This window comes from Schistocerca nitens, chromosome 10, assembly GCF_023898315.1.
Source record: "Schistocerca nitens isolate TAMUIC-IGC-003100 chromosome 10, iqSchNite1.1, whole genome shotgun sequence".
NCBI classification, from domain to species: domain Eukaryota; kingdom Metazoa; phylum Arthropoda; class Insecta; order Orthoptera; family Acrididae; genus Schistocerca; species Schistocerca nitens.
The window spans coordinates 128,131,209-128,145,613 of record NC_064623.1 but is presented as its reverse complement, the minus strand read 5'-3'; the positions used below and the strand labels follow the sequence as shown (position 1 = coordinate 128,145,613).

The 14,405-nt window shown below is 38.8% G+C and overlaps 1 protein-coding gene across 2 annotated transcripts in view; it reads right to left on the bottom strand.

Annotated features, from left to right (window-relative positions):
* The window catches only part of LOC126210046 (mitochondrial import inner membrane translocase subunit TIM44), a 50,644-nt gene that overhangs the window by 35,025 nt on the left and 1,214 nt on the right, over positions 1 to 14,405 (bottom strand). For both annotated transcript variants that reach the window (XM_049939155.1, XM_049939154.1), the window contains exon 5: positions 9,734 to 10,013. In XM_049939155.1, the coding sequence (XP_049795112.1) occupies positions 9,734 to 10,013 (280 nt within the window). The remainder of the gene's footprint in view (positions 1 to 9,733; positions 10,014 to 14,405) is intronic.

Below are 14,405 nucleotides of genomic sequence, written 5' to 3'. Positions count from 1 at the left end.
TACACTGCACCCCACCCCCTGCATATCATTTGCTTCCTTCCTCCTCCTCCTGGGTAGGGTTGCACCTTACAGCTTGAGGACTACTGATCACTGATACAGACAGTCATTTTTCCCTCACTCCATTTGCAAGTGAAACAAGAAAGGGAGTGACTAGTAGTGATACAAGGTACCCTCCACCACACACCCTTTGGTGGCTTGCGGAATATGTACTGTATGTAGATGAACAGTTTTACTCAAACAGACGAAAATGTTAATAATAATTTGTAAGTGACAGGGACTCTCTTATGTAAGTATTAGTCTGAATTGTAGACAGAATGGAATAATGGGGATGATCACTGCAGAAAAGAAGCTAATAGAAGATTTTGAAATGTGGTCTAACATAAGAATGCCGAAGAACAGTAGGGATGATTGGATAAATAATGATACCATACTGACTCAAGACAGGGACAAGAGACCTAATTTGAACAGCTTAATAAAAAGAAGAGATAGTTAATAAGACACTTAACAGCATTTTCTATCAGGAATTAAAAGTTTACAATTTGTCCAAGGAAACGGAAAAGAAATACTGCCAAGTGTTGTTGTTCATGTACATCACAAGGGTTGGATGGACGAGGCTGGTATGAAATGATGGATTAACATAGTGTAGGATAGAACGAATGGTACTTTATTGAAGAAGAGTTCTCTTCTTGTGCTACTTCAGTTTAGCAGTACTTTGAAAAATTCTGTGAAAGAGAAACTGAGACAGGGAAATACAGAGCTTGCTGTTATTCCAGAAGGCATTACTTCACAATAGCAACCTCTTAATGTCTCAAAAAATAAACCATTTAAAGTGTTTATGAGAGAGGTATGGAACAAATGGATGATGGATGAAACTAACATGAATCTGCGTCGAAGGGAACTTTAAAACAACCTACAATCAAATAAATGTATCAGTGGATAAAACAGTTGTGGTCTAGAGTGAGAGAAGATATTATTGTTAAATCTTTCAGGAAGTGTGGCACACTTAATGTTCTAGATGGCAGTAAAGACCATCTTATATATGAAGAGGAGAACAGTGATGATGACGAGGAAGAGGTAGTAGTTCAGATGACAATAGTCAGGGGTTTTGAAGGTCAATTCAGTTTTATAAACCAAGAATATGTTTTAGTCTGGCTTTGCAATCTCTTCGTAAAAATGGTAAAAATGTTATTTTTTAAAAAACCGCTTAAAAATTACGGTGTGCCTTGTAATCTGTAGTGCCTTATAGTCTGTAAAATGGTACTACAATAGGAGTTACGATCATTACTTAGTAAGTGCAATTTCCTATTTTTTTAAAAATATCTCTCCTGTTACTTAATTCTGACAAAGTGAGCATTTTCATATGTCTGTATATATGACTTCTTATTTCCTTGTATCCAATGAATTGACCATACATCACTGAAAAATGATCCTTGCACGCAAAACTACTGATGTATCCTGAAACATCAAGCAACAGTTGTGATGCAACTGTAGCATCGATTTAGAATAAAAAAGTCTGCACCAGTTGCACATTTATTTTTATTTTGAGTACCACAAGCAGTTTCTGTTCTGTGTTCTCTCAGGACGCTTAACGTATAACCACGGGAAAATGACCTCAGGGACTCAAACCGGTCGTGGGATTTGAAACTAAAATAACAGTCAACCTGTGCTGTCATTTTATTTCAAACAGTTGATAGGTAATGGTTAGGGAATAAAAATGTACATGGAAACCAAGGCTCGAATGCTATAAGCAGGTTCAAATTGTTGTAGGTTGCAGTAATTATGAGGGAATGAGGCGTGCACTGGACAGACTAATGTGGGGAGCTGCAGCTAGTCAGGATTCAGACCAACAAGACTGTGCTGCAGATTACATTTACAAAACTAAATCCATACAAATATTATAAATGCAAAAGTGACTGTCTGTTACATTTTCACGCCTGCACTGCTGAACGATACTGACGGAAGTTGGTGTGAGATAGCGTGAAGCTTGATGGAGGTAGGCTGATTTACGAAGTATGTAGTACAAGACATTTATTGATTTGAAGAACATTACACAAATTAAGCAAAAATATTTACTCTCTAAAAAAGCTATTTACTCTTTCGCTTTTGAATTTTATCATATTTGTGAAAATTATTTTATTAGTTGATTTGTTCTATGTAATATGATTCAACAAAATCGATATAATGCTTATTCAACTCTCAACGTGTTTAATCCATATTATCATACTAATACTCTAACGTTTTCAGGACGAGCAGAGACTGTACGGTACTGGGGTGCAAGACTCGCATGTCTCTTGTGGGTGATTTACGTATTGTGCGCAGCCAATCTTCTTCTCAGGACAGGCGGCTGCACCAATCTTCACAATGCTTATTCTCCGAAGATTTCGTGCTGGTTAGGCAAATGATACTGAACTACTTCTCTACTTTTGAAATGATTTCTTACTCTCAGAATATTTTCGTATCAACTTTACTATATTTTCTTCTTCACAATAAAAAAACTACACAAGTTTCACATGCGCTTTCAAGTCTTGTAAATCGACCCTGTCTAGAAAACATTATTATTTAACATATACCATTAATGTCTCTTTTGGATTTAATAATCCTTGTCAAAACAGTTCTTGCTCCTAGCAAGTCAAACAACAGAGTATAAGAGTCTCTAGATAAAACATATTTCGTTTGTTCCCAATAGTCACTACTATTTCACTGCCAAAGAGTAGCCCTCGATTACTCCTCATACTAGACATATGGCTTCTGAGGCCACCACTTGTCAGTGCCAATAGACTGCCACAACTTTAGTCTTCTGATAACACATGCCCATCCTGCACAGTCAAACTATCGCGCAGTAGACAGATTTCCACTCACACACACTCATCCTTAAAATATCATGTGTTCGAGATGGTGAAATACGAGTGTCTCTAGAAATCACCCCGAAATTCTAGAGGCACTACAATACCACTATTTTTAATTGTGAAAGCAATTAACTTAGTTTTATTTTCATGACTCAACAGCTGAACTGATTCTGATGGTATTTGGCATGGAGATAGTCTGAAACCTGACTAAGACCCTAGACTACTTCACGAAGTTATATCTTTTTGAGTATTACTAACATTTTAAATATGGTATACGTGAGTGGCATGCAGACGGCACTCGCACGCTGGTCAGAGAATCTTAGTGTATACAGATTATTCTGTGACAGTGCAAATTCCATATCATTGTGCAACTGGTTCATGAGATTGGGTTCCTACACCACCTGCCACAGCTGGAGAATTTTGGTGGAGATACAACCGTAAAAATCGGGCGGTCAGCTCGAAAACCACATTTAAAACTGTTACTATAAGTCCCGCAAACTTAAGTCACATTTTGCACGTAGTTCTTAGAGTGCTCAGATGGCCTTAAGCGCTACAGAGACATTAGAACAGTCATGAACCCGTCACATCTTAGATGCAAAGTATCATACATCTGTTACAGCCTCCAAAAAAGACACTTAAAGGCTCATGATGGCAGCATCATTTAAAGGCTGTACGGCAGAGAGAGGGATGGATAAAAAATGTGGGCATGTGGGCACTATAAAGCATTATAATGGAAGGGAGAAACGGTTGGTATGTGTTGCCCTTGTGGCAAACTCACTTTCAGTACTATGTGAGCCAGAGAAAACACTAAAAATTCTACTTCTGCATGAATGTAATGAATTGAGACATTTTTAACTATAATTATAAAATATAATGTATGCATTCAGATACATAATGGCAGTGCATACATTTTTTATAAATATATTTCTACACCGCTATCTATACAGACGTACTGTAAAATTACTCACTTGCTTACTCACCATCACACATCATAACAAAACTACTAATGTGTGAGTCAAGCAGCAGTTAGTTTATCGTATTTATTACACTGTTCATCAGCCTGTACATGTCAAATTTCACTGGTGGTCTAAGCAAGGTGACAAATTTGGTTGCGCCCTGCGTAGTCAAGATGCACTTGTTACATGAACAAGGCATCTAGGATGCAGAATCACATGGTATTTCAAGGGTACTACACCACGTGAAAAATATCTACAATTTCAATTCTTTACACAGAGGTGCTGGGAAAGAAGCTGGAATTGTGATGTGTGACAGGGCACACAAATTAAGGTAAATGGATTGGAAGAAGACAGTCACTTCCACTTCCAGCATCTTTTAACCAATGAAGTTACGTGCTCTCAACACCTAGAAATGGTATGTTGTGCTTGTGGAGCACACAAATCAATAGGTCATATTTGTATACCATGTACTTTGTTGCTGAGAGGGCAGCCCATGGTTTGGCAGAAGACCTGCACTCTATTTTGTGCAACAAAATATTGCGAAGTACCTTTCACATTTCCGCAAACTGTAGGGGGAGTATGTTTAAATTCTGTAATATGCTGACATTTGCTTCCATGTTTGAAACATTTTCCATTTTGGAGAGCTTCATACATTTTACACTACATTTTTTACCACAATTTGTGTGGATCCACTTTTTTTTTTACTGAGTATTAATATTTTTCACACATATTACTTTTCAATTTATTTACTTTTGTCGTGTGGTCATTTAGCCTACATACATATTTATGATCATGAGTGCACATTAGTGCATGCTGACACAATAACAACAGCAAATATACTGCCACTGATAGCGCAGATGCTGACTGGCACATACACACAACAAAAAGACTGTCGGAAAGTGAGCTTTTGGCCAACAAGGCCTTTCTCAAAAAAACACACACACACACACACACACACACACACACACACACACACACAGTCTCTGACAGCTGAAGCAAGAGACGATGGTCATGCGTGTGTAAATTGTGTTTGTATTTGTATGTGGACCATTTTCGACAAAGGCCTTCCTGACTGAAAGCTCACTTTCTGAGTCTTTTTGTTGGGCCTATCTGTGACTCGGCATCTTCGCTATATGATGAGTAGCAACTATCCTTTTCAAAATATTGTTACACTCGATCATGGAATTTCCATTGTTCCAAAAAACAATATTTTTTTATGAATTAAAGACGTCCTATAATGAATGACATTACACACAGACATACAAGGGTGGTTTGAAAAGTTCTTGGAATGGAATAGAAAAAAAGTACTTACATCACTGAAACTTTTTTTATTTTTCAATGTAGTCTCCTTGTAGACTAATACACTCGGTCCAACAATGTTCCAGTGCCTTAATCCCATCTCGAAAATGAGTTTCCTGCAAGTCTGAAAAATAGTTGTCAACTCCGGCTATCAATTCTTCGTCTGAAGTGAATCTTTGTCCACAAAGAAAAATTTTCAGTTTTGGGAACAGGGGGAAGTCTGACGGAGCCATATCCGGTGAATAAGGTGGGTGTGGCAACAATTCATACCTTAGTTCACATAATTTTGCCATGGCGACAGCATATGTTTTTGATCCAGCATCAAGAGTTGTGGCATCCTTCTTGCAGATAATTTTTTTTCCATTTCTAATTCTGCAGGTAAAATGTGATACACCCTTTCAGATGACATCTGGCAAGCACGAGCAATTTCACACAGTTTCAATCGGCAATCCTCCATGACCATTTTGTGCACTTCTGCAATGATTTCTGGAGTAGTGACACATCTTGGCCAATTTCTGTGTGGATCATCATCCAAACTCTCCCGACCAAATTTCAATTCATTTGTCCACTTGGCAACAGTTGAATATGAAGGAGCAGAATCCCCAGTGTATTCTGGAAATCTGCACGAATGTCCTTTGCTTTCATACCTTTCTTTACGAAGTACTTAATCACTGCTCGAATCTCAATTTTTTCCATCCTCGCAAATCACTACGCGGCAACAACAACAGCGCCACATCACCGCCACAGCTCTCTTCCAAGAGCACTGACGTGGCTCATGTTTACGGGTAACAGTCCAATAAATATCACATGAACAAGTTGTTGCACTAGTGCTGACCTCTCGTGGTGATACCGAGAACTTTTAAAACCACCCTCGTACAATTACAGCTTTTAAAGCTCAAAATAATGAGTTGTAAAATTTTGAAGATCACCAATAATAAAATCCCGAGTATACTCATGCACTCAACTTTGACTAAAATATCCTGAAACTTATAGTCATTTTTTAGTTTCCATGTAGCTATGAAGTCTAATCATGTATTTCAAAATGGTTTTCCATTAACATAGATCTTGGAGAAGCTGGATGGAGCACAGTGGATTACCACTGACAAGCACTTATCACTCAACTGATGAACAATCGTCACTTTCAGTTTCTATGAAGTGACATCACATTCTTCTTCACTTTCTGAGCTGTGAAACTCAATTTCAAACTCAGGATCACTACAGCCACCCTTTTTCCGAAGCACTGCCTAAACCACAATACAGGAGAGAGAGTCTCAAAGTGTGAGTTTTGTTGTTGAGTATCTAAGGCTGCACACAGTGAAGGCGATATTTCGTGGCAACCACCTCAACCAAAATGCAACAGCAAGGCTACAGATGTACAGTAGACGCTCACTTAATCATTTCCCATAATGCGCAATTCGCACAACGAGCAAAACAAATTGTAAAAAAAATGACTCGCCTAAGGAGTGATGTTTCACACAGCGAGTGATGACGATTTAATGTGTCATCACCAGGCATTCTGTGTGTCAGAGAAAACGTTCAACAACATGAACACCTTTCATTGTCGGCAACAGCATATTAACAATGTCTTTAGTATGTACTGCAGTCTGGGTTTAGCAATCTTTCTGCTACCATCTTAGTGCAGCTTGTGATAACAAATTTTGCTAAACTTTTGTTCAAACTGTGTTTTTATGTGTGCAAATTTTAATTGCCTTTGTAGAAATATCCCCAAAGATGAAACCGCAAGAAGGCGACCGCAAGAGAAAGAAAATGACCTTAGAAATGAAAGGTAAAATCGCTGAAAAACGTGAAAGTGGTGTGAGAATTGCTGATTTAGCATACACATACAATCATCTGCATCAACTATTTGCACTATCCTCAAGAACAAGGACAAGATTAAGAAGATAATGCTTCAAAAGGAGTGACGAGAGTATCCAAACAATGGTTTCTAGATCTGCACAATGTTGAAAGGCTGGTCCTTATATGAATAAATGAAAAACAATTGCAAGGCGAACAGTATTAATGAGAACATCGTTTATGAGAAGGTGAGAATGATTTTCGCCAACCTCGTTAAGGCGACACCAGGATCATCATCAGTGGCCGCAGAGGTGTTTAAAGGAAGCCGTGGATTGTTCGAGAATTTAAGAGGAGAACCAGCATCCACAGCATTGTGAGGCACAGTGAAGCAGGCAGCTCCAACACAAAGGCAGCCGAGAACTTCATCAGCAGCTTCAAGATGCTCGTATATTCTGAGGGTTATCTGCCGCAACAGGTTTTTAATTGTGACAAAGTGGGTCTGTTATGGAAAAAGATGTTAAAGCATACCTTCAAAATGGCAGAGGAAAATGCATTGCTTGGCCACAAGCCATTCAAAGACTGTCTCACACTGCTATTCTGTACCAATTCAAGTGGCGATTTGAAAATTAAACCGTCGATTGTTTACCATTCAGAAATTCCACGAGCCTTCAAGTAGTGTTAAGTCCAGGTTAAATGTGATGTGGAGATTCAACAACAAGACTTGGGTGACACATGATCTTTTTTGTGATTGGATCAATCAACTGTTTGGTCCTTCAGTGAAAAAATATTTGCTTCAGACAAATCTGCCACTCCATCTCTTGCTTGTTATGACAATGCTCCTGTCCAATCTTCAGGCCTACAAGACCACCTCCTCGAAGAATTTCAATTCATCAAGCTCAAATTTCTGCCTCCCAACACCATTCCATTACTCCAGCCTATGGACTAGCAGATTATTTCTAACTTTAAGAAGCTCTAAACTAAAGATTCTTCAAGCTTTGCTTTGAGTTGACTGAAGCTATCACTCTCACTTTCAGAGAGATTTGGAAATACCACTTCAACATCATTGTCTGCGTCAAGATGACTGAAAAGTCATGAGAAAGGAGTTACCGAGAAAACACTCGCTTGTGCTTGGAAGACGCTTTGGCTAGAGTGCGTTGTCGAATGTGACTCTGAGGTATTTGAGTCAGTACCTGTGGAGCCTCTAGTCAACAAGATTGTGTCTTTCACTAAGAGCATGGCACTAGAAATGGATAACAATGATATCAATGAGCGTGTGGAAGATCACAGCCAAAAAATGACGACCGAAGAGCTTACAGAGCTGCAGTGTGTTACACAGGAGGAAATTGTGGAGAGGGTTTCTTTGGAAGAGGAGGAGGAGGAGGTGCTGATGGAGGAGGCAGTGGCAGTAACAGCAAACCAGCAATTTTCTGGCACAGTAAGATAAATGCTGAAAGCATGGAGATCGATTGCATTGTACATTGAAAACCATCACTCCAATAAAGCATGCTACAAATTTATCTGTCGCATTTTTGTCAAGTGTTGAAGTGTCGGCAGAAACAAATTAATATAGATAGCATCCTAGTAAAAAGAATTACTTATGTATCGTGAATAACAAAGTACATAATATTACATGCATAATTTTCTTTGACTAAATGACATGAATAAGATGAAACTTTTTGTACTTTTTCTACATGGAACACACTATCGTATTTTACATTAATTTATATGGGATAAATTGTTTCGCTTAACGAGCGTTTCTCACAATGAGTAAGATTCTGGAATGAATTATGTGAGGTTCCACTGCAGAACCAAATGCGCTCTAGTGGCCGAACACTTGACTATCAATGCTGAAATGGATATAAGCGGCGTTTTATTTTTTCAAAGGTCTGTTCTGAAGTTGTCCGAGTGTACTCGGGAATTCGAGCTTCTGTCAAAATAATAAAAATGAGATAATTCAGGGTTTTAAGTTGAGGGATTAATATATCTCATGATATTTCAACTGTGCACCTGCCAGTCTACATCAACATCAACATCTACATCTACATTCATACTCCGCAAGCCACCCAACGGTGTGTGGCGGAGGGCACTTTACGTGCCACTGTCATTACCTCCCTTTCCTGTTCCAGTCGCGTATGGTTCGCGGGAAGAACGACTGTCTGAAAGCCTCCGTGCGCGCTCTAATCTCTCTAATTTTACATTCGTGATCTCCTCGGGAGGTATAAGTAGGGGGAAGCAATATACTCGATACCTCATCCAGAAACGCACCCTCTCGAAACCTGGCGAGCAAGCTACACCGCGATGCAGAGCGCCTCTCTTCCAGAGTCTGCCACTTGAGTTTGCTAAACATCTCCGTAACGCTCTTCAGGTGAGCCATCGAAGACTGATGAAGGCTTCGATGGCTCACCTGAAGACGGCTGGCAGGTGCCCAGTTGAAATATTGTAGTATGTAATAAACAATGACCAGCTGCAAGTCCAGAATTTGTTTGAACAAGAATTTGTTGTTGCATGCACTCAATAGTGATACGATTTCAAACAAGCCAAGCACCTTTCGATATTCAGCACGAGTCTCAAATGTAGCATTTCACATAAACTTAGGTTCATAACTAACATTTCCTAGAACATTCCTTGAGATGGAGACTGCACACACTATTCAGTTAAATTTGTAGATGGTACAGAAAAATGAACAATACTCTAAAGGAAAACCGTGTCAGGTCATACCTCTACATTTGATAGCAAGGTTGTGAATGAGGTATCAACTGGTTTAAGTTTTACCACCATCATTCACATTTACAGCAATTTCAAATCCACTGTTTAATGTCTGTTTTTTCTCCAAATTACCTTGAATCTTTGTGCAATTCGATTCCGGTAGACTCTGTATCAGGTGCAATGTCCTTGGCAGCATCACGGGCAGCAGCAGCAAACTCTACACGCTTTCGCAAGCGCTCCGGAGGACGGTACAAGTTTGCTCGCACCCCAGATTCTTCAATTTCCTTCTTGATAGTTGATGCTCCCTGAGTGACAGCACGGAATGCACCTGACTGACTCAGTGCTGCCCCTTTCTCCTGAACTGCTTCTGCTGCATCCCTTGCTGATTTGCCGAGCTCTTCACCAATTTGACCTGCACAAAAGACATTCACAATATTAATACATTATCCCCATCAACTAATAGAGAAAGTCTAATGAAGAAGTAAGTATATTTCACTATGAGGGATCTGCATATCAGGACCCAATGGAGGAATGTTGTGAAACTCATATTCATACAACAGAAAGATGGTATTAGTATGAAATCCTTCTACTGCCTACTGTAGCACCCAGTTGTGCATAAATTCAAATTCCCCTGAACTTTTTCCTATGTACACAACACAGAAAGACAGTTATTACAAAGGTGTTGCTGGTGAATCTTCCAAGTAGTATGGTTGTATTCTAAGAAATTTTCAATCCTGACTTTTCATCCAAAGCTGTGTAGGACATCTTCAGAAACGATCCTGGCTTCAGTGAGTCTTTCCGACTGGTGGGCTGGATGTCAGAGATTTTCATAAGTACCATGATAATGAGGCGTGAGAGAAGTTTTCAGATGATCAGCATAAATAATCCTTATCAAATATAGAACCTGACAATCAAACTATCATCCATAAAGATAAAACTTATCTACTAGATTCTGTAGAGCTACTGTCAATATGTCAATAAGAATCACACCTTCTTCTTTTCTGTTAAAATTTTTCTCATGGCAACAGTTCAAAAGCAAAGTTTTATCCTCCGAGATAATTATTCTCCATACACGTTCCGAGTGGTTTGATGAAGCATGTCACTTTTTCCTCCCCTGGGCTAATTTATTCATCTGGGAGGAGCACTTACACTTAATTTTCTAGATAATTTGTTTTGTGTTTTATGAGGTCTGTAAAATTGCATGACCGTGCTAGTAGCAGTAGGCATTAAAGTTTCAGCTGAAATTTCCCCGATTAAAGTTGTCCCCTATACAAAGTGAATATAGCCCAAAGGAAATAATGTTATGCACTCTAACTCCTCTCATAACTAACTCCTCCATAACACATATATTTAGTGCAACAGAAAAATCTTCTGACATCTGCAATGACGTACTATTGACTATTGTGACGCAGTAATGTAAAGTTATCACAGAGCACAATAGTGAGATTAGAAAACAGTTGATGCCCTGAATCTCCTGAGGCAAACTTACCTTCTGTGATCTGAAATAGTTACTAAGGTAAAGGAACACTTTGTTCACCCTAGCAATTAGTACAACATCAAAACAGACTATATCATCAAACTAATAAGTGACCTGACATAAGAATATATCATTAGTTATTCATATGTCAGGCATTAGTGTAAAGCAGAAATGTTTCAATTCAAGCTGTGATTGGTTTTATTTTTTCTCCATGAACGACAGAAATCCATAATATATAATGAGATGAGAAATGTAATTATAACTGCTTCAGCTGTTGAGATGGTTGACCTTCACGCTCATTGCCATCACCATCAAAGAGCAGTTTAATTGTAGTTGTAGGAAGTCTTACCATTCTAAAGCTAGTCATGTCTCCGCAATATCCTTTCTTACAGGAGTGCTAATTCTGCAAGGTTCGGAGGAGAGCTTCTGTGAAGTTTGGAAAGTAGGAGACGAGGTACTGGCGGAATTAAAGCTGTGAGGACGGGGAGTGAGTCGTGCTTGGGTAGCTCAGATGGTAGAGCACTTGCCCGCGAAAGGCAAATGTCCCAAGTTTGACTCTTGGTCCAGCACACAGTTTTAATCTGCCAGGAAGTTTCATATCTGCGCACACTCCGCTGCAGAGTGAAAATCTCATTCTGGACGTCATTTACATGTTGTTGTGGTCTTCAGTCCAAAGGCTGGTTTGTTGCAGCTCTCCATGCTACGCTAGTCTGTGCAAGTCTCTTCACCTCCGAGTAAATACTGCAACCTACATCCTCCTGAATCTGCTTAGTGTATTCATCTCTTGGTCTCCCTCTATGATTTTTACACTCCACGCTTCCCTCCAATACTAAATTGGTCATACCTCGATGCCTCACAACATGTCCTACCAACAGATTCCTCCTCCTAGTCAACTTGTGCCACAAATTCCTCTTCTCCCCAGTTCCGTCCAGTACCTACTCATTAATTACGTGATCTACCCATCTCATATTCAGCATTCTTCTGAAGCACCAAATTTTAAAAGCAGCTATTCTCTTCTTGTCTAGACTGTTTATCAACTGTGGCTAAACCCCATCAAATACTTTCTGAAAAGATTTCCTGTTACTTAAATCTATACTTGATGTTAACAAATTTCTCTTCTTGAGAAACGCTTTCCTTGCCACTGCTGGTCTACATTTTACATCCTCTCTACTTTGACCATCATCAGTTATTTTGCTGCCCAAATAGTAAAACTCTTGTACTAATTTAAGTCTCTCATTTCCTAACCTAATTCTCTCAGCACCACCTGATTTAATTCGACTACATTCCATTACCCTCATTTAGTTTTGTTGATGTTTATCTTGTATCTTCCTTTCAAGACACTGTCCACTCCATTCAACAGTTCTTCCAAGTCCTTTGCTGTCTCTGACAGAATTACAATGTCATCAGCAAACCACAAGGTTTTTACTTCTTCTTGAAGGATTTTAATTCCTACTCCTACTTTTTCTTTTGTTTCCTTTACTGCTTGCTCAATATACAGATTGAATAACATCGGGGATATGCTACAACCCTGTCTCACTCCCTTCTCAACCACTGCTTCCCTTTCATGCCCCTCGACTCTCATATCTGTCATATGGTTTCTGTACAAATTTTAAATAGCTCTTCGCTCGCTGTATTTTACCCCTGTCACCTTCAGAATTTGAAAGAGAGTATTCCAGTCAACACTGTCAAAAGCTTTCTCTAAGTTTACAAATGCTAGAAACATTGGTTTGCCTTTCCTTAATCTAACTTCTAAGGTAGATCATATGATCAGTATTGCCTCACGTGTTCCTGCATTTCTACAGAATCCAAACCGATCTTACCCGCAGTAATTTTCACACTTATCAGCACCTACTTTCTTTGGAATTGTTATATTCTTCTTGAAGTCTGAGGGTATTTCACCTGTCTCACACATCTTGCCCACCAGATGGAAGAGTCTGGTCACAGCTGGCTCTCCCAAGGCTATCAGATTTGTAACAAAATGTTGTCTACTTCCAGGGCCTTATTTCTGCTTAGGTCTTTCAGTTCTCTGTCACATTCTTCATGCAGTATCATATCTCCCATCTAATTTTCATCTACGTCTTCTTCCATTTTCATATTATTGCCCTTTAGTACATGGCACTTGCATAGACCCTCTATATACTCCTTTCACCTTTCAGCCTTCCCTTCTTTACTTAGGACTGGTTTACCATCTGAGGTCTCGATATTCATACAGGTGGTTCTCTTTTCTCCAACGGTCTCTCTAATTTCTCTGTTGGCAGCATCTATCTTACCCCTAATGATATATGATTCTACATCCTTATATTTATCTTCTCGCCATTCCCGCTTAGCCGTTTTGCACTTCCTGTCGATCTCATTTTTGAGACGTTTGTATTTCTTTTCACATGCTTCATTTACGGCTTGTTTATATTTTCTCCTTTCATCAGTTAAATTCAATATCTCTTGTGTTATCCAAGGACTTCTACTAGCCCTTGTCTTTTACCTTCTTGATCCTCTGCTACCTTCACTATTTCATTTCTCAAAGCTACCCATTCTTGATCTCCTGTATTTCTTCCCCCTGTTCTTGTCGATCTTTCCCTAATGCTCCCTCTGAAACTCTCTTCATTTACATAGATTCATGAAATATTTCAATTTTCCCTCAAATCACTACTTAAGTGTTTCTTAATTACCCTGATTACTTTCAAATAAATTAATTTTTTAAGCAAAACTAATTTTCACACTGAATATTTTGATACCCTATTAGTCCATTTCCCATTCTGTGTTTGGCTACAAAAATTTTGACAAAAACCCATTGTGTAATTCAAAAGGAATCTTTTTTTTTTTTTTACACCCATACTTTTGACCAAAAATGAGGACTGAAAAAGCAGCACCCGACCTTGAACTCCTACAGAAGTTTTCAAATACGTAAGTAATGGGAAAAGACGAATGATTTGCTTATATTATAAAACTTATCAAAATGGAGAACAGCCTGAGGATTACAATGAAAATTGTGTTGCTAGCTCTAAAGGAAAACAATGCAAAGAAATGCTGCAAGTACACAACTATTACATTGATAGCTCATTTGTCTTAAATTTCGTGCCAACTGCCAGATGCCCACTTCATTTGTAACTTAATGATGAGATATCAGCACTGTGCAAACATAAAGGGAACAGAACGTTTACAGTATATCTTTTCCATCTATTTGACAATTCACTGCAGCAACAGATAAAGAGCAAAATATATAAATCATATGGACATCCCACAGAAGACTGGTCAACAAAGTGACTAGGTGTTGAGCATGTACAACAATAAATAAAAATTTGTGAGAAATTAGAAGTGACTAGCGTGAGT